General features: G+C 37.7%; 1 protein-coding gene across 5 annotated transcripts in view; it reads left to right on the top strand.

Annotated features, from left to right (window-relative positions):
- The window catches only part of Alx1 (aristaless-like homeobox protein), a 55,263-nt gene that overhangs the window by 4,069 nt on the left and 29,250 nt on the right, over positions 1 to 21,944 (top strand). For 3 of the 5 annotated variants that reach the window (XM_030988784.1, XM_011663478.2, XM_030988783.1), the window contains exons 2-3: positions 20,569 to 20,936; positions 21,259 to 21,342. In XM_030988784.1, coding sequence (XP_030844644.1) covers positions 20,569 to 20,936; positions 21,259 to 21,342 — 452 coding nt within the window. 5 annotated transcript variants of the gene reach the window in all.

The raw sequence follows: 21,944 nt of genomic DNA, 5'->3' as shown, positions 1-21,944 counted from the left end.
CGTCGACCCCGACGTCTATGGTTCTATATCGAAAACGACAGTGATTCGATGGGCGTGGTATCAGACAAGTAAAATTTAATTTCTTACACGAATCAAATGGCGTAGCGTAAATCAGGGCATTAAAGGGGCGCTTGCAGTACAAGGGAGGGGTGGGGTCTTATTTGGTGGATGAAATGCATATTTACAATGCTATTGTTTAGGGCTTTGTCGTTATATTTATTGTAATATTCTCTTCCCTCTATCCATTATTTTCTATCTCCCACCCCCCCCCCCTTTAAACTTGCATATACTTTATTCTGCATGTTATATGAGGGGCACATGCCCCTACCGCCCCCGCCACCCTGGCTACGCTACTACACGAATGAACGGAACATTCGAGAAGTTTAAACGAGAGTTTTACCACGTACGGGGTGTCAAAACTTCAACACGCATTTTAACTCCTTAACCCTATCTCGTTATCACGTTAACTCGGAGAATGGCCAACAACAAAAAAGGTTCCTTGTTTTTCTTTCTGCTATCCATTCTGTTTTTGTTTGGATCGGTTTGTTGTGTTTGTGTCATGGCTTTGTAACCGATTAATGTCTTCGACGTTTCGGCCCCTCTCCCATCCTCTCTCTCTCTTCTTCTTCTTCTTCTTCTTCTCTCTCCATTTCTAGACTCTCACTCTCGCATTCTTATCATGTCTCTTTGATATTCGTCAACCCCCCTCCCTTCTCACTATCCCTCTCTTTTTTAAATCCCATTTGCATAGATAATGCATATACAGTTAATTATGTTGATCGATGCGTTCGAACCATATCTGTATTATTGTAATTTACCATCTCATATTGACATTAATTCATTTAAAAAGATGAAAACATGATAAAAAATAATGATAATAATAATAATTTAAAAAAAAAATTACTATGATATTGATAATGATTGTAATTGAAATTAAAGTATGTTATTTACGATATCAACAAAACGATGAAACATTTACAACACGCCCTAAGATTTGTTACATTGCGCCCGACTGAATATTTGTTTAGAAAAGAAGCAAAATAGCCATAATATAGATTATTCAGACAAACATTGCCACGGACCAAAAAAAAATAAAATCTGGAAGTATTCAACCCCATCTCTGATTTAAAACTCACCGCATCAAAACGACATCTGCCTGTATTTCAACACATCCTACACACACGCATTAACAGACGGTGGAAAAGGGAGAACGGGGAGGGGGAGGGGGGTTGTCTACGTCATGTTTTGTTCGATGGTTACGCGACGGAGAAAACGCGCCAAAACGATGTTGATTGACGAGAGCTTCGATGCCATACCGATGTGCGGGAATGTTACGCGAGGAACATCTGCGCAGTGCTACTGCAAAAGAACAGTGGAAAATTTCGCTTTGTTTATACTTATTTTCTTGTTTTTTTGTTTGTCTGTTTGTTTGTTTGTATGTCCGTCTGGGCATGGTGGCTCAGTCGTTAGAGTGCCCGCCTCATGAACGGGAGGTCGTGGGTTCGAACCCCGGCCGAGTCATACCAAAGACTTATAACAATGGGACCTTCTGCCTTCTAGCTAGGCGCTCAGCATATTAGATTGGAGAAGGGTAGTAATAACATATTATGTTATGCAGGGCCCGCTGGAAGAACAGTTTCATAACTGAAGTGGCTACCCTGGGTAAATAAAAGTTATTATTATTATTATTATTATTATATGTTTCGATGTTGTTTTGGGTTTCTTCTCGTCTCATTTACCCACAATGTTCATATCATCGTTTTTACAACTTGTTCGTTGTTATTGTTTTCGTTTCTTTTCGTTTATTTGTTACTTCTGTTTTGTTTTGTTGTATGATTACCTTCATATTCTTAAAGGTCATATTTCTACTTTGTGTTGTATATTTCAACGTGCTTTTCTAATAAGTGTTCCTCTTATTCACCTTCTACTGATTTCAGCTTTTAATCTATTTCAGGGCTAATTTCGTGCATTGCAAAATAGGCCTACATGATTCAACTAATTCAACGATCGGATTACATTAATGACAGTGTAGTTACATAGATATTCCTTATATTTAATTCCAAACCAGTGATAAATGAATAAATGAATAAACAAACAAAATCAAAGGAAAATACTTTAATTAAAGTTTTCCTAGAGATGCGTGTAATTGGATAAAGGATTAAAGCGTATCTGCCATAGTTTACAGGAGGGATTAGACTGCCCTGCAAGGTCACTGGACAGGTGGTTATCTCATCAACTCAGCTTTCAGTTAACATAAGAAAAAGAGGATCATGGGGGACCAATGGTCACCGATTAGGCATGGTTTGTTATATAGAGGGCGCAAGTAGCTACCAGTAGTGCAGTGGGCCTTTAAATGAATGGGATTGGGGCGGGGCAGAGGGGATGAGAGAGGGAGAGAAAGAAGAGATAATATAGTTAAGATTAGCATCGTTAGATCTTCATTTTATATCACCGACACATTCTACCGTTCGTTTGGTAGTCCATTCCGGGATGCTATATGGATATAATGATTTAGCTTTTTCAATCTCCAGTTAAGGCACCTTTAATTGAAAGTGGCTTGACGGTTTATAAGACCACTTTGTGGAGAGAACCACCATAACCGCAACAATCACTCATAATCACTGGTGTTGATTCCAGTGATTTTAAACGACCAATTCGTTTATTTTTCGTCATCACTCGCCACGTCAGTTTATCTTGTTCTAGAGATTATTCACCATCGTCATAATTTTATTCTCCTCCTCTTTCTCCTCCTTTTTCTTCCTCCATCTCCTTCTCTTCTTTCCTATTGTACTTCTTCCCCTTCTCTTGTTATCTCCTTCATCTTATTCTTCTCCTCTTCAACCTTCCCCTCCTCGTTCTCCCTTTCCTCCTTCTCCTACTATTAATCCTTCTTCTTCTTCTTTTTCCCTTTCTCCTTCTACTTCGTTTCTTCGAACTTGTCCTTTTCGGTTCTGTCTTCAAATATATGTATATTACCCCTCCAAATATTTACCCCTCCCATTGTCTCCGGTCCTCTTACCGTACAATTGCACCCCCCCCCCCTCAATCAGCCCTCCGATTCGTGTTCCTCCTCGCTTGTCTTTTGCTCTCATCCTCCTTTTCCCCTTCTCTCCCAAAACACAAAACTTACTTTTTTCCTCAAGTGAGAGTTCAATAAGAGGGCACTATATACGCTACCTCACGTTCTTACAAATCGCAAAAGAAGATGAAGGAAAGGGGGCAAAACTTCATTGGAATACCAACACAAAAAAGTGAAAGTTTTCCCTAAAAGATGACAATACCATGCAGTCCCTCTGGGGAAGAAAGTTGTCGAACAAATGCTCGTCTTTGTCAGAAGTCATTAGAGGGGCACTTCGTTTTTGCTTTTTTCTTTCTCCGAGCCCTCCAAAAATTGGGGGAAGAGTTCCACCGATGATGGATCCAACAAATTGCAAGGTCAAGAAGAGGTCATGTGATCACCGAATTTACAAGGTCGTTTCAACTCATTTTTTACCAAACAGTCAATTTGAATTATTCTGATTAGATTCGAATTGATGTGATTTGTTTACAAGCATCAGGCAAGTATACTCCAAATAGTGTATCAAGATTAGATGGCAATTGACATACAATATGATAGTTAGTAGTTAGCAGTTTAATGGCAGCGCTGTGGTATAGCGATGAAGGCTCTTGAATATGACATGTCCTTATGCTTATGAAAACTCTTTTAAGGGTATTTTCTATTATAAAATTAAAACATTTAAAACATTTTTAAATGCCATCAGCATTATCCGTAATAGTTCAGAGTTTGTTTTGATCTGAAGAACTAACACACATTTATGGAAAGCATGGTTTATCACTTGCACATTATCATGCAGTAATCTTCTATATTTACCATGCAGGTTTTGGTAGCTAATTCAGACAAAACGAAGTAAAAGAAGGGGGAAAACCTTATATTAATGTACCAATAACATACCCATTCCAAGGAATACTCAATACGCCTGCATAGCACTACTATAAACATTAACCTGGCTCCATCCAGGTGGCCACACCCACGTTCCCATGCACCTGGGTGGAGGGTGGCGAATGTAGATTAATGCCAGAGAACTTTAGTGTCGCGGTTGGGACTCGAACCCCCTTACCCTATGATTCAAAGTCACGTGCCCCATATACTTGACTGTTAAACCACAACACATTTGCATACATCTGTGTTACTCCAGAAATGGAAAACGGTATCTTAGCAACCGATCTCATTGTCGCATCACCCACTAGCAGTATCATCATCATCATCATCATCATATTCTCTTCAAAATAGGGTTAATGTACATTTCCTCAGCTCTCATAACATTTTCGCATCTCCTACAACATTCATGAGCAAGATTAAAGGGTTTGCGCCAAACCAAGACTCTAATATTGCATCATGATGTAAAACGCAGGAATGATAACATGTGCGAAAATGTTGCCGGTGTAAAAAAAGACGATTATTGTTCTCCGCCCGGCGCAAGAGAGCGATGGATGTTGGATGATAGTGGTGTTTCATCCACCCATCTTCGTGATCTTTCAACGGAGCGGTAGAACACAAAGATGCGATCCGGTGCGCCTCGAGGCGGTGCCATCCCGTTTCTCTTTGTAACGGTGTATCACATAAGCCTCATCATGGATGTACAACAAGATTCATATTAATATTATGACCATGGCTCTCTCTCTCTCTCTCTCTCTCTCTCCCTCTTTCTTGCTCTCTTTCTTTCTCTCCCTCTCTCTCTCTCTCTTTCTATCATTTCTTGTTTTCCCTTCCCTACAGCTCTTTTTCAATTGTTCATATTCAAATCCAAATTCCTTTTCAATCAAACATTCAAATGCCCTTGCATTTTTATTTGTATTCAAAGAAATTAAACATGCAAGACTATTGTCCATTTTCATATTTTCCCGAAGGTAAACAAAACGTAAAGATTTAAGTCGAACTGAGCCCCGTTTCATTAACCATGATATAGATAAGAAATACTTCAATTCTATGACAAATTTGATCTCAACCAATCAAATGCCGCGATTTCAGTAGCTTATAACCGTCTTTGTAACTTGTTATTGATAACAAGTTTCATGAAACAGGGCCCAGGTTCTTATATATATCCCTCTTTTATACCAACCATAATATTTATCTACACCTCAGCACCCCCCCCCCCCTCCTCATCCCTTCGTCTTCTCTCCTATCAAGTCGAGAAGGTCTAATGTTTAGCTCTTTTCGGAAATACCTGTTTCTCCAGATGCGTTTTTCCCGCCTAAAGTGTATCCACAAAAAAGGTCGTCTGCATTTTAGCTCTCTTTTTTCGGTACTCATCTAGGGATTTGCCGACACATTTAGTAACGGTTCACTTCACCAGTGCACTTTCTTTCTCACATTTTCCAGCACAATGTTTCCCTTTATCTGGTTTATTCCATCTTTAATTGAATTAATTGAACGAGTTAATTAGATATCTCCATTCCGGTTAGATATAAGATGTCATGATCCCTCTGAAGTTATCATAGTTTGTTTTTCTTCTTAACCCGTGTTTTTTTAAGATGGGATTGTTTCCCGCCCTGTGTTGAAATTGAGGATGCATATTTGCTCACTTTTACAGTTTTAGGTGAACTCGTCACAAAGTGCATCTTTAATGATGATGAAACCGGACCGTGAGGATATTTTAAAGTTCTCTTTATATATCTCAGATATATTTATATACAGTCAAATTAATCAATATGACAAACATAAAACATATTTTACACTATAATATTATGAATATATACGTACTTTTATTCTTATTTTATTTAAGATCTGCATAAAATTGACGATATAAACCATGATCATTATTTCTTTAAAAATTTTAAGCTGCATGGTCTTTTCATTGTTAACCCAACCCGTGAAAACTATGTTGTTATCTTTTCGATTCGTGGATTAATATCCATCATGATTCTTTTCATTAAAAAAGATAAAACTAGTCAATAGTGTAACCAACTTGTTTTATCAAAATCAAGAGGAAAATCAGTAGGGAATTCAGAATCTACACTAAAGTCGCGTGATCTGTAAAAAAAAAATTAAAATTTTTAAAAAAAAAATTGGCGCCCCCTCCCTCTATCGTGTCTTTTGTTTCAGATTTTCTTTAGCATGCGGCATCACGGTGATGTATATTTCATAAAAGCAATCATGACCAAGACAATGAAATGTCCCACTTGAAACATACATATAATCTACATCTGGATCTAAATAACACCTACAATGTTTTAGATTTCTTTACAAATAGGTCCTTGAATGATTAACTGAAAGAACAGGAAATCGCTGAAAACAAAGTGCACTAAATTAAGCTGGGATCTACGTCTAACAATAGCGCCTCGCGCGAGCGCCACTGCCAGCACAGTTGAAAGGGCTCGTGCGTAGGCGTGGGGTTGCGGTATTGTTCAACCAGCAGGTCCGGGGTTCGAGCAACACACAGGGCGGAGCGGGGCATTTTATCTATGAAAGTATAGAAAGCGCTATTTACAGCTTGAAAGGGCTCGTGCGTAGGCGTGGGGTTGCGGTATTGTTCTACCAGCAGGTCCCGGGTTCGAGCAACACACAGGGCGGAGCGGGGCATTTTATCTATTGAAAGTATAGAAAGTGCGATACAATAGGGTTGAGTAATTAGTGAAGGGGTGCACCTGCACCCGTTTAAGGGTCATCATTACTCCTATCCTCATCGGGTGTCTTAGATTTCGCCGTTCTTTGTCGTAAATGGCACTCAAAGTCAATAATGTATAATATATAAGCTAAATATTAATCGAATAAAACTTTAAAACTTTTTCGTCTAGTAGGGCTTTTCTGTTATTTTTATTATCATCATTCTGTCATCTCCAGAGCTATCTGAACACTGCTTATTTTTGTTTCATGCTGATATTTTGTTTTCTTTACACAGCATTTGCAGTTTCATATAAAACAAATATATGTTGCCTCAAACAAAATAGGGAGAAAGTACGAGAAGTTTACATTTCCATGCTTTGAATCGTATGATTGATAAATTATATTTAGCACGATATAATTCATAATGTACTTTAATAAAGCCTACATATTATTATCGTATGACGAATAAAATCAAATCATAAAAACATGACAAGTGTTATGTTCAGGCGAGACATTTATAAAGTTGTTGTATAAATCATTGCTTTCACTTTTATAATATAAACGCAATCCTATATTCTTATGGCCAAGTCTGCCACATTCAAGATATTCACGCGAAGACTCACGTCATCCCCATCCCCCCCCCCCTTTTCTCTCTCTCTCTCTCTCTCTCTCTCACTCATTCTCTCTTTCTCTCTCTCTCCCTCCCACCCCTCCCCCACTTTCTCTTTCTTTTCTCGCAAAACATCGCACTGTTTACTGTGATTCCACGATTGCCGGTAGTGACGAACTTTCCCGAATTAACACTTTCGCCCCATGCAACAAGTTTAGCCCTATATGTTTTCCATGTAAAAGAAAATAGTGTATACTATGTATTGCGAAAATAAGGAAAAGGGGTCCTTATAGAAATAAAGAAAGGGGTATGATAATGGCCATGATGGTTTGAAAGACGGCCTAATTTCGTTAAAGAGAAGCTGACTAATACTAGCCGTGTAAAAGTTTTGTTTGATCAGGGAAATACGTAGTTCAATTTAAGCCGACTTTAAAAACCTAATCTGAAATTGAACTTGCTATTGACAATGATGGAGATTTCATTAAACACGGCTTCTAAAGACAAAAGAAAAATCAGTTGTTTTTGGCCAGTTAAAACTTTCCCTTGGAATTTAATTCTGATATTTTTCTTCTTCTTTACAATTAACTAAAGCAAATATCTCATAGACATTTTGTTTAGTATTTAGTTTCAATAATAGACACCGTTAACCGATAATCAATAGCACACTTTTCTCTGTTTTACCCCCTTTTTGTTTGAAATGTCATGAGAAATTATGGAGGATAATCACAGAAATGGTGAATTTAGTAACATATATTTCAGGTTCAAATTTTATACCAAACTCTGTGGTAAACCAAAGTAGATTTTGTACGAATCCTCCTTAATCTATTAATTGAACAAATATGTGTGTGCTCTCACGAATGTTTCATCACTGCGGCTGTTGTCATTATTTTGATGTTGTATATCCAATTTTTGTTTTATTTCATTTTCACAGTCATGATGGTTGAATTATACAGTACCACAATGTTGAAGTTGGTTCTTATAAAACTTGAATTGAACCAACCAAGATCACCATGATCACTCTCTATGTTTTCAGTTATTCGTAGTAACATGATAGTGACACCTATCTATTTTAATCACACAAATAATTATTCAAATTTATGACTGCAGACAATTAATATTCTCATTAGAGAATTGCCTAATCAGACAATTACCTGTAGTCAAAATCATTTATTAACAAGAATAAACATTGTTTTGTTAGCTTATACGGCACTGCAAAACCAACTCCAAACCGACCGATTTGTTGGTCGTCCTAGGCTATGTATATTTTCGTTCGGTCTGTTGTCGGCCTGGTTTCGGTCCGTTGTCGGCCTTGTGTCGGCCTGGTGTCGGTCTGGTGTCGGCCTGGAGCCGGCCTGGTGTCGGCCTGGTGTCGGTCTCGTTGGTCTCCGAAGTCGGATCGCATTTCGTCGAAGCTAGAGGTTTGCGTATGGTGGTTTAGTTCAGACTTTCAACAACTTGCTGCGGTGGGGTATGTTTTAGTAATTATAAAAGTCGGTATACCCCGATAGTTCATGGTCTTCCTCGTATCAAAAAAGGGAGAGAGAGGAAGGGAGATGGGAAGAGAGAGAGAGAGGGGGGAGATGAAGAGGGAGAGAGACCAAAGTATAATTGATATTGCAGGTCTTGGAGGTGAAAATCTTGTCTGAAAAAAGAAAGGAAAAAAAGAGTGTTTGCTGAGGCATCGAATTGAGGTTCTGAAAAGTACACCCAACCCTGATTGTAGGGAATGGGACTAGGGCATGGATATAGTGAAGGTATGGTGTGTTAAAAGAGGAATAAGAGGTGGAGAGGGATGAAAAAGAAAAAGTAGGAAAAGAGAGAAAGAGAGACACTCACAACAAAAAACTACCAGAATTTCGGACATTCCGAAAAGTATTCACACTTAATAATATTTAATATATTTCACAACAGGTTTTTTCTTTTCTTTTCTTATACTTTTAATATAAGAAAAGTATGAAACGCAGCGAATTTTCGTTAAAAAATGTTATTTGAATCGGCGGGGAATTCTGTCCTCACAGATCTTATGCATTAAACAACATTCATACAACATAAGAACATACATTGCATTCATCCATGCGATGTACATTCTTATGAGTTCTGTCCATGTCTGGCGGAAGTTTGCCTGGCTGTGACGCCACAGGTGCCCGGATGTGAATCTGAGCCTATATTATGTATGCTGAACCTATACACAAGAACGAAGCACAACATTAATTCCACTATTTTGTTCTCGTCAATATTCTACGAAGGATATAAATATCACAAAATACACACTGCAAATAGATTAAGCATAAGCATTATCGGGATGTTTGTCAAACGTTTAAAGTGCTTGATTATTGTGACGTCATCGGCAATCACATGAATTAGCGGCTCTGTGTATTTTGGCCGCCCTTCTTAGAAAAGCAGCATTCGCTTTTAATAGCTTATCATAGAGGAGAGATAATAGCAGCACTTCCACTTTTCCAGTATTCAAAACTATACAAACACTCCTCCCAATACTTTCTTAGGATTAAATTATTCTTTTAAAGGGCCACTGCACTACTGGTAGCTACTCGCGCCCTCTATATAACAAACAATGCCTAATCGGTGACCATTGGTCCCCCATAATCCTCTTTTTCTTATGTTAACTGAGAACTGAGTTGATGAGATAACAACCTGTCCAGTGACCTTGCAGAGCGGTCTAATCCCTCCTGTAAACTACGGCAGATAAGCTTTAAATGTATGTCCAACAAAGGAACTCAAAATAATTATGCATTACTAATCACGTTGAATCTTTCTATGGAATCGCATTTTCAGAAAAGCTTTATCATCATAATGTAAAGAGAATGAGAACGAATATGGGGAAGTCATTAAAATCGACACAAAGCAATGATTAAGTGTTGACAATGAATAATTAAAACACGACAAACGATTCAGAGAAAACAAGTGAGGTTTACATTACAGAAGTAGGTACCAAAACCAGTAACTGAATGTTTTTGCGATCCTACTTATGTTGTATACAATTTCCGTCGTTTCTAGGCCTTTGTGACAGATTTCGGTTGTCAAATGAAATCAGATATTGAGCGAATTTGAAAAAACGTTTGATGATACCCAAAATCGTAGTATTGAAATCAGATATTGAGCGAATTTGAAAAAACGTTTGATGATACCCAAAATCGTAGTACATGAATATTCCTATTTAACTGTTTACAACACTATCGCCAACACATCCAGGCAGTTTATTTTTTACAAAGCATGGCCAGGAATAAAATTCATCTTTAAAAATCTCGTTGTGGTTTGGTAAAGTTATAATATGTAATTTGTCACTTAATAATTAAATCACTTGACATAGAACCACTCCTTGACCCTAATGGAGTTGAGGAATTTCTGTCGTCACTTCAACACGTTTCTAGATATTGTTCTGCCATTTTAATCACACACAAAAAATCCTCCACCCGCCACCCTCCTTCCCTGGCGTTTCGAACTCGAGTGCCTTTGTTCGGAAACGGGGAAATGGGGTATCTAGGGGAAAAGTCGCATTCTCATAGTATTTTCGAAATTGTCTGATAAAGTCATTAGATTTGGATATTGTTATTCCGTCAACACCTCATCATGGATATGGGTATGCAAAGTGCAAAGGAGGGTGGTGTCAAGAAGTTTGACCTGGGTTTAGCGGCCACCTGTCTATAAAGGTCGCTATGCGGTCTTAATATAATAATTGATTATCATTGTCGCGCTTGTTGAAGTGACTTTATTCATTTATTTACATGACTTAACTACCCGGTACATTGCAACCGAGATGAGAATACGAGCCCCCCCCCCCCCCCCCCCCCTCCTCCTGTTAGTTAAAGAGAAGGTTGAGTTCTGGGAAGAGGTGAAAAATAATTTGTGAGCGTAATAATTCTTATTATGCAAGTGTGGAAGATCATCAGATAAGACATGTTCCCTGAAAAACATGGCTCTTCAAATGCCTTTATATTCGAAATATTTCAGTAACATCGTAAAACTCGGGGGGTAGGATTTTTACACCACGTGTTCGTGTAGTCCCATATACATCTTTCTGTGTACAGTGTTTGTAACTTTACCAAGACTTGGCCAAATTTCTTATCATTTTGATGATTCTAGAACCTTGCAATACACACAAATTCTTATATGCTAGATGATCAACCTTTTTAGTCAATTCCACACCGTTTCTTTCACAATGCAATCGCATGACCAGAACTCAACTTCATCTTTAATAGAATGTCAGCCTTGTCAGGTTCTTTTATTGTCAAGTAATTTCTTTAACGTTATGAAGAAATTTCTCACTTTCAAAATCTGAATTGTTAAATTGATCTCTCTCTTTTTCTCTCTCTCTCTCTCTCTCTCTACCTTACTCACTGCCCCTCCTTCTATATCTCTTCATTGTCGCTTTACGTTCCTTGCTTTTGCCGACACTTCCATTGTTCACATCAGATTTATTCATAGTCGGGCCGTTCTTCATTGACAAAGGTTCTCACAACTTTTCTTTCCTTTCTTTTGTTTCCATCTCCATCTAAGCTCTTCTTTTGTTACCTCTCCTCTCCTTTGTAAAAAAAATCAAACAAAAGGTCTTTACCAGGATCGCGAGCGGATGTTGTTCTTTTTTTCACTCGACATCATAATTTTCCAAAACTGAGTTTTATCTTTCTCCAGACCCCCTCCCCACTGGCTTTGACGTCATCAATCCCAGACTCCTTTGCGAACTTCCGGCCATGACAGGCAATCGCACACCGATGGCGAAACGCGATAAAGAAGAAGAGAAAAATAAGCGAACAGAAAACACAAACAGAAAAACAAGACCCAACATTGCGTGTTCACTTCCTCTCTTACTCTATCAAACGTTTTAATCTTGCACGCGAGACGCGTTTTAGAAAAGGGCAAACGGCCATCATCATTCTATGATACTCTTTTAAAAATAAAGTTTATGAAGAAGGAAACCACAAAAATAAACATTAACAGTAGGCCTATCAAACGTTCGTAGAATATGATTTGCTATAATAAATTTATGTTTTTTAGCAAACTTTTATTTGCCTTATTTCACTCAAGAACCTGAACATAGATTTTTGTATATGATTGTGTCTTGCTTTCCTTCCTCTCACCATTGTTTTTTCTTCTCGTAATGATATCCCTATACATCTCCCTCTCTTTCTCTCTCTCTCTCTCTCTCTCTCTCCTTTCGTTGCATCCCTCATTTTCTCCACATTCACACTTTCTTTTAATTTTCACGCTCTTTCCCATTCTCGGCAGACTTCAACATTATTTATGTCTCTCTCTCTCTCTCTTTTCCATCTCGTTCACTGTAACAAAGATTTCTATTTTTAGACCAATGTCAAAATAAGTGAGATGATAAAAGTACATCAAGGGTACGGACCAACCCCCAATCCCCCCCCCCCCCCACACACACACACACCCTTTTTTTTCTCTCTCTCTCTTCCCTCCTTCTCTCTCTCCCTCCCTCTCCCCTCTCTTTCTATCTCTTTCTCCTTCTGTCTCTCTTCCTCCCTCTCTCTTTACCCTCTCTTTCTGTTTCTCTCTTTTTCTCTCTTTCTCACTCCCTCACCCTCTTACACACACTCTCTCTCTCTCTCTCTCTTTCTCTCTCTCTCTCTCTCTTTCTCCCTGATTTATTTCGTCTTACCCCATTCCTACTTCCTCATGTGTCAGCTCTCATTAGCTCATTCTTGGTATCTTTGTTAATTCGAGTCGGCCGGGGTGAATTTATCTGATCGGGACATCGATGACGAAGATGACGGCGGTCATGTTCTTGCTCAATCCTCATCAGGCTTGTTGTCATTAACGTAATCCGGTGGTCAGTCTGTTTATAAATATATAATAAGACGTTACAAAAACAAAATGTGTTTCGTCATATACATCCCACATGCTCTACAAATAAAAGTGTTAAAATCCCAATTTAAAATGGTCTAGGACTATTAAAAGCGCTTTCAAAGTGCATTTACTTTTGATATATTTGCTGATGTTACTCTAGGTTGATGGTACTATATGCTGCAAGTTTTGAAACTACAATATTAGAGAGGTACATGAATATTTACAATGGCATAGAGTTCTTTACCGTTTGAACTCTTTTATCAAATGCAATAACGTTGACAAATCTGTCATCAGAGTCAGAGTACAACATTTGCAAAAATAATGTATGTTTACTTTTTTGAACTCTCATTTGTCCTTTAACCGCATCATCATTTTCTCTCGGGTTGCTTTTAACAAATACACTATTTAGGATAGAAGGAAAATACACACGAAATTACACACAAATATCTCTAAGATTGGTACAAATTCTCCTTCTTATTATTATCAAGCCTGCATGATACATCGATTCTGCATTAAAAAATTAATGAGCGCAATCTTTCGCAGCCTCTCTGTATTTTTGCTAGCTCAGACCGAGTATGATTGATTAATTAACCACCGAAAGATGTCGAATCCATTAGGCGAATGATTAAACCCAAAATGATGCGCTTAATTAGTGCAGAAATGGTATTTCTATCATTCCGTATGCGCGCGTCACTTGGTATATTTCACCTAAATTCATGTCAGGTGTATATACACTGTTTCTTATAATGTTGGAATGATTTTCAAAACTTTTTTCTTGAAATGGTTGTGACAATAAAGTTTATTTATGATGGATATAGTCATATATATCCTCTCAGAACTGCATTGATCAATCTCTATGAATATTTAGATTATTAAAGTTATGAGAAGATATAACATTTATCTACCATGAAAAAATAAGATACTCACAATCACGTCATGCAAAGAGGTTAGAAATATATGTTATATTATAACGCTCTCTGCTTCATGTTTAAGTTTATTTGACTGGTCTTTATTATTATCATCGTTATTCGTTAGTACGATTAGATATTAAAATTCAAAACTACTTTCAGAGTATAATTATGTAGAAGGAAATGTGAGAAAAAATAACAATTATCTGCTGATGACTTAGTGGAGGTTCAGTGTACTTTATGAACAATAAAGGAACATTAAAAAAACGAATGCGATGTAAGAAGACAACTTCTGCAAATATCAATCTCCCATGAGTGACTAAAGTATTTGTTGCAAAAAGGTAATTCAACCACTCTGTTTACTAAAATGTATTGCAACCCTTTTTGCTATTTTTGTTATTATATGAAGTATTTCCCGGTTTTATAATTATTGCTTTATATAAAGCGACATAGATCACTTCGTCAGTTGCACAGTCGGAATCTTTTTCAAGTTATTCTGTTAAATTCATTTAGTCATTCACTCAATTAACTTTAAACAAATCTTGTACATTCATTTTCTTGATATAACTTTTTTTAATATAGTTCTTATATTTGAAATGCAAAATTGTATGGACATATTTATTTAGTTCATGATATACATAAAGATTGATCTTTATTAATTTAGATAATTATCTAAAAATTTACACCACTATACGATCCATATATATTATGATCTACATGTTTTTCACATACATAATCATAGCCTTATTGCTTGTACAAGTAGATACCTAAAATAGATACATGTATCATTATTGAATACTGTGCTTGTGGCCATTGTTTTGTAAGCTTACCCCCTCCCTTTTCACACCTTACCCCCTATTCACCCCCTTCCTGCCCCCTCAACCCCCGGACACAAAAGGTCATTTTGGCGGTAACATTTCCTATGATGTTTAAGGGTCATTTCTTTTGAGAAACGCGAAAGCACCTGATTTGCACTCTTGACCAATGACCGTGCCCGAAGCCCAGCGGTGTATAATAGCACAAAAAGGATGCCGCTCGCCCTATTCATAACAGATACACACGCACACACACAGCGTCACTCGTGAAGTCCTATTGTATTGTGTGTACGGTGCACTGTACCTACCCAACCGAGGACTGCTCGCGTGCGAGTGGTGTGTGGATGTGTGTACAGAAAGAATACTCGCACAATCTGTATAAAAACTTTGGCACGCGCGGGTTTAGATACCACAACTTGTTTCTTCGCTACGCCGAAGCACTCGCCGATTTTCACTCTCGCTCTCGTTGACTATCTCGTGCATTCATCGACGAATCAGTGCAGCTTTACGTGGACTAAGACAATTTTGGTTCTTTGATCATCTTGGTTTAAATCACCAAGGTCAATCGCCAAGCCTGGGACTTAATTAAATAATTAATCGACACTTACCGGAGATTTTTCGTGCTTTGGGGCAGCCTTTTCTTAGGATTTTGTCGTGCCGAGACTTAACTCAATATTGATGTTGTTTTACCCCTCAATGCCGTGCTTAGCGACGTGTAAGTAAACTCAAATTACTCACTTAATTAAGTTTAGTTTCGACCAATGACATTGTTCAATATTTTACGCTCATCTTGTTTTTTCTTACTCCCACGTGAACACATTTCCGCGGATCATTTTTATAAACTATTTATATCCCTGCTTTTCTCCATTTTCATTTGATTTCCTTAGTTACATGTTCATGGTGTACCTACTTGATCTGTCTTCGCTTTACGAGTTTAACTTTTGTTTAAACACTTATTAACATTTTTGTCTACGAGATATTTTTCGGAACTTGGGCAAACTATTCTAAGAATCATTTATTTGTTGCAAATTTGTATTCCCACTTCAATATAATATATCAGCATTATATAAAATAACATTTAGAGTGTCTTGTCAAGTTATAAATCCATTTCAATCAAACGAGTTTTCAAACGATATTTGTTTCCTATATGATTATGTGTGATGTAATATATACGTGTATACCTTATCATCAATCTCTAATTTGAAATCTGCCTTTAAAAAATCAAGTTATAGTTTAATTTCGCCATAACAGGCAAGCACTCGAGCAATTATAATCGAGACAACGCTCTCTTCATTTCTTCCTTTTATTAAAATATACAAGTCTTGTGTATACCCCTCATAATTAATAGCGCGAAATATATAAGCCAGAAACAAATATGAACCCTTTCCTTGTCGCGATAGCGTAAAAAATTCATCGCCGAAGTCTCGTCTGTACATACCCCGATCTGCTATATGCATTAGAAAGTGTAATTTGCTGTCGAGTATTTCAATTTTCAGATCGCGACTTGCCAATCCCATAAGTCGTACGGATTTTGTGCATAGCACGATAGGGCTATCGCACTTGGATTACCAATACGGGTGATGACAAAAAATGATTACTTTTTTTTTCTCACCCCAAAACACCAAAAGTAATACACAAATATCGGCAAATTATAGATTCTCGACTCATGTTGCCAAATTGATTGTTTTCACAGCATATTCAATTAGATAGCTTGTTTTATCGCGTTTTAATGGTGTGATAATGAATACTTTGCTGCTCTCAATCATATTCTACATGTACAAAGCAATGCATTTGCCAGAGGCAGGTACGATGTCATATTCACTATAGTTTATAACCATTTATCAGTTTATGACTGTATTTAACATGATGAATATATTCCAAATGAAGAATATTTAGGACTGATAATATTACAAAATTAATAGTATTCATATCCTATTTAGGAAACAAAATTACATGTTATAAAATAACAACTTTATTTTGTAGATTTTCATTGTTTCAAATTTCGAGTATATTACAATACAAATTCCAAACATTATTTTGTTCGGCGATAAAATACAAGTCATGTTCTTTGCTATACTAGAGTACAGAGATGAATAAAGTTCAAATATACAGTAGAAGGAGTAACACGAGTCTCTTCCAAATATAATATTTCACTCTTATTCATTTCAAATTCTAGCTATTTTGAGGAGAGAGACATAAATGCATATCATGTTTCCCCCGCGTCTGTGTACGATTAGTTTGAAATCATTTCTAGTTTTCCTCGCAATCCGTCTAAACTTCTTTGACACATACGGGGGCTGTGGCGTGAGAAAGAGAGAAGAAATAAATTTTAATTCTATGGAAATGTCACATCATGATAGGGTGTTTAGCTACACATCCACCCCGGGGAAATTCCATAACTAGTTATGCATCTTATAACTATAACTTGCACAATAACACACAATGTCCCTTTACTATAATATTGTCATAGGGATATTAGGATCCCTAACTGGGCACCTATTAATGTACCAACTCCTGTTAAATACATTCCGGAAATACTATTTTTTAATTTCATACTCATTCAGTATTATACCTTACTTTTGATTCAAATTTCTTTTTAAAATCAGCAAATGATAGGTGTTTACCCTATTTATTATAAAAGCATAACAATCCACTTGGAAGTATTCCATATAGGTACTCCCCATTTTTTAGAAATTATATCGGTCTTTAATTTTCAACTGAGCTATCAAGTTATGTTATAGCATTATTGTCAGTCATGTTGTTTCAATAATGTCAAATAATGTCCCCAACCCACAGCTGAGCTTGTAAATTACACTGTCTGTAACATACAAGTATATTGCAATGACCAGTTGCTGAGTGTGTATATATATCATAGAAAATACACCGCGATATGAAAGTTTAACAGTTGTTTTACGCACAAGATTTAGCCTTTTTGATGTCGATAAGTGACCGGCCAGATTAGTTGGCAAGGTCATAGCGCAATAAACCAGTAGCTCTATTGCGGGCTATTTGGAAGGGCATAAGGGAATTGTCTATCGTAATTTTTCCAACTGACCATTTGTGTCGGTTGTAAAACTTAGTTTACGCGCACAACAGTACTGATCCATCGTGCAAAATGAACAGTTGTACAACATATATGCACAACTGTTCTTGTTTATAATTCATTACAATCATGTTTCCATTCCATCGATATGGAATATCCTCATCGACTGCACAATAATTGCTTATCATTTCTCTTGAAGGATTATATATAATATTTCTATGGGCGTATATTAGAACTGGTAGTAATAGAAGTAATAGCAGTAGAAGAAATAGTACTAGTAGAAGTAGTAGTGGTTGGATAGTTTGATGTACAATATTGATGTACAGAATTATCGTAACAAATCATTATTTCTCTGCGTATATTTGTCTGTATCATCCTGAATGTATGTCTGCTATTGGGTTTATTTTCGGCTACAAAGGAAGCTTAGATCGTCATCGCCAATCCACTTCCTCTCAGATTTATGCCCCCTCCTACCACAGGCACTGCCACCCCCCCCCCCCCTCCCCCTCATCTTTACCCTTCCTCTGTAAGGCTACTTCCTCTTTGTACAGAGCTCCCTTCTCAGACAGGTCGTTTTCCTTTTTATCTTTGTTTCTTCCTCTATCAATCCCTCATTAGTTTTAAGTCAAATCATGTATCTATATCTACATGTATTTATTTTCTCTCTCTCTCTCCTTCTCTCATCATTTTCTCTCTATCTATGCTTTTCTCTCTAAATCAATATCGTTTTATGCGTAATGTTCGCATTTTTGTCTCTTTGATCATGATCCCTCTCTTTTTCTCTATTTTTGTTCTCTCTCTCTCTCTGCATCTATTTCTTCGCAATTCTCACTCCCTGCCTTTTGTCTTTTTGTTGCCCCCTTCCCCCTCCCCTCCCCTCTCTGTCTCTCTTTCTTTACCCTTCTCAATAGCAGTGTTCATCCACCAACAATACACCAACCAATCTTTCACTATTTCAAGCAACTTCCTGTCCCTTATTCCCCGATCTAGCCGGTTCCAAGTTCACGACAGGTCACGATATATTTCCACTTTTTTCACTGGGTTCACTCGAAAAATCGGCCATTATAATACCCCCTGTACAAACCTGTATGCTCCTGCATGTCTCATTAAATTAAACAAATGTACATGGAGCCGTGTAGGTCCATTTCATTCCTTATAAAACTGCTTTAATCACCTGTCTATTAAAACAAAATAATGTCACAGAGACACTTAGTTCAATTTCAGGCCAAATCCTAATTAATTGTAATCTTCAATAGATATTCCAATCTCATTTTGAGATTACTATACATTAATATTTCCAGGGCTTTTGCTTGAAATTTTTTTAAGTGATCAATGGCAACCGCTATCGTTTGAACCGTGTTTACTATTCATTGCGCAATATTGGTTATTTAATTTCATAGCAACATTGACATTGAATAAAGTATGTAGACCCGTGCAATATTAATATGTCACATTGTTGATTATAAGTTTGCGCGCCAAATCCTTTTCTCACTTCGTCAATGGAATGCAAAATCATTGGCGACAGTCCTATATCAATCTGCTCCTTCAATCACTTAGTTAAAATGCCCACAATGCGATCTTGCTTTCCATACTCCATTTGCTGAGCTCGACTCACCGGAAATTTCGATACCAGTTGGCGTCCCATATCAATGTTGCACCCGTAATGAACTGAGGCAGTTCGTAAGGCTATGCACAGTATGTTGATGTATTTTACACGATGTGATTTGAATGGAAAACTGTCACAGATGAACTGTAGGTAATATTTTATAGCTGTTGATACCTCCAAATGACGGATGTGTCACACGCGCAATCTGCGGTTAAGAGATGTTTGTAGTAGTAGATTGTGTTAAGTATTGTATTGTCTGTTTGTTTGTTTCATGTATTGTTTTGTAAAGACTATATGTTTTAATACATCTTCTTCAGCAACTTCAGCAAAATAAGGCGAAATGCTTCAAGTTTTTGGTCCAAACAACTTTCACAACTTATACTCAGTATTATTTTCAAATTGGGATCAAAATCAAAGAATAAAACTACACACTATCCTGCTTCAAACTAGCTTGCTACGAACCGGGGGGGGGGGGGGGGGTTCACAAAGATCCCAAGTTAAACTTATCTCGAAGTTGGACTTAACAATATGGAAAGCCGTTAGCATATTTCGAAATATTTGTAAAATTGTTATTTTAAAAGGCATATAATGTTGACTTTTAATCATTCATATTTTTCATTATCACACAGACTTCATGTTCTTGATAATACTTGAACTTTCGCTCTTGAATATATTTTATTTTAAGGCTACACATGGCTATCCATAAGTCCAGCTTAGAGTTAATTTCGACTTGGGATCTTTGTGAAACAACCCACTGATATACTATCCCTGTTGAAGACTTTCTCTCTCTGCACTTACTGTTACTGTTAGTAACTACCATGGACCTACCGCATGGTAACTACTATCATACAAGGTGATTGAGTCATGCTTGGCTTTAATCCTAACAACAACCACAGGTCATAGAAGGGCTTCTTCCCCGATATGATTCCTCTAGCTGATATCTAATCTCCCTTGTTCAGGTTGGCAAGGCAACAAAGTCGCGGCTTTTTGGAAAGCGCTCACAGATATTTAACGAAGCACCAAGTTCACAATGACCAAAACTATCACGTATATCGTGTTTGGTATGTACAGTACGGTGATATTGTAATTTGTAGGTATTGACACATTTTTTGGATGATTTTCTAATGGGTTTCTCTTCCTTTCTCTCTTTCGATTACAGATCCCAGCCAGAACAAAGATATGATCCCCCTCACCACGCCCTCAACGCCGAACCCCACGCCCCTGGGTCCACCTACAGGAGCCACGACGACGACCACCACCCTCAAACCGGCCCTAGACTCCCCGCTCACCGACCGCAGCATGGACACCTCCACACCGGGCCTCTTGGGCGGTGGCAGCAGTGGGATACACAAAGCCGAGCAGGACTCGACCAACAACAACGCCGGCGCCAACGGCAAGGGCAGCGACGACGTCAAGTCACCGATGGGCGATCCCAAGGATGACGACAAGAACGACAGCGATGCCAAGAGGAAGAAGAGGAGAAATAGGACGACGTTCACCAGCTATCAACTTGAGGAGATGGAGAAGGTACGAGTTTTCTTTCCGTTTAAAAATCTCATTTTCCATCGAGAAACTTGGTAATTCATCTGTGTTGCTAAGTTATAAATGTTATTACTAAGTCCCATGATTATTATTACTGTCCTATAAGTATTAGCAAAAAGCCACGAAAAGATAACTGTATATACCATGATAGCAATAATGATAATGATTGTAGTGATGTTTCATACTACTTCAACATTTTTATAAAGTTATATCAGGTGTCTAATTTCTATATCATTGTTAGTGTACAGCAATTCCATCTTGTCATTTGCAGCATTTTAATAATGAATCTGTGTTTATGTTATTTCAGGTATTTCAAAGAACGCACTATCCCGATGTGTACTGCAGAGAACAGCTCGCCCTCAGATGCGATCTTACAGAGGCACGAGTCCAGGTAAGACGACGTCACATACTACCCATTATTACGTCACAATGTGTGTTTGTCTTGTTGTTGTCGAGGATGGACGAGCACAGGTGAATGGTGATGGTGCACGCTGTTGTTTCCTCCACCAAGTGAATCTCAATTACTATGCTAATGGAGATTGATGACGAGTGTGCAATGAACGAGCAATTCATTTAGTTTGTAGACCGCATGTGCGCGCGTCCGTTTGCGTTTTTTAATTTGCGCTTTCGCAGGACCCGATTAGCTATACACTTTACTACATAGGCCTCTCATTGAAACCTCCCCCCCCCCCAAAAAAAAAAAAAAAAAACAATAACAGAACATTGTATTGGTTTATAATTGTAGTAAGGATGACTTACAGCATCACCTTTAACGCTGGTTAAAAGAGATATTTTCTTCGCCTCATTTTCTCGCCTTTGTTTGTAGAGAGGGAGGAGAAAGGAAAAAAAAAGCAAGTTTGAGCGCGAGTCGGATATCGTGCAAATTGAAGATAACCCCTTCTCCCCTAAACACCGGCGGTTAGAGATATCTACTTCCGCCCTTTCCCCCTCACGGGGTCACAGAGGTCAAATCCTAAGTGATGCGCTATGGAA

Source organism: Strongylocentrotus purpuratus, unplaced genomic scaffold, assembly GCF_000002235.5.
Source record: "Strongylocentrotus purpuratus isolate Spur 01 unplaced genomic scaffold, Spur_5.0 spur5_scaffold_18, whole genome shotgun sequence".
NCBI lineage: Eukaryota > Metazoa > Echinodermata > Echinoidea > Camarodonta > Strongylocentrotidae > Strongylocentrotus > Strongylocentrotus purpuratus.
This window is presented reverse-complemented; position numbering and strand designations above follow the sequence as displayed.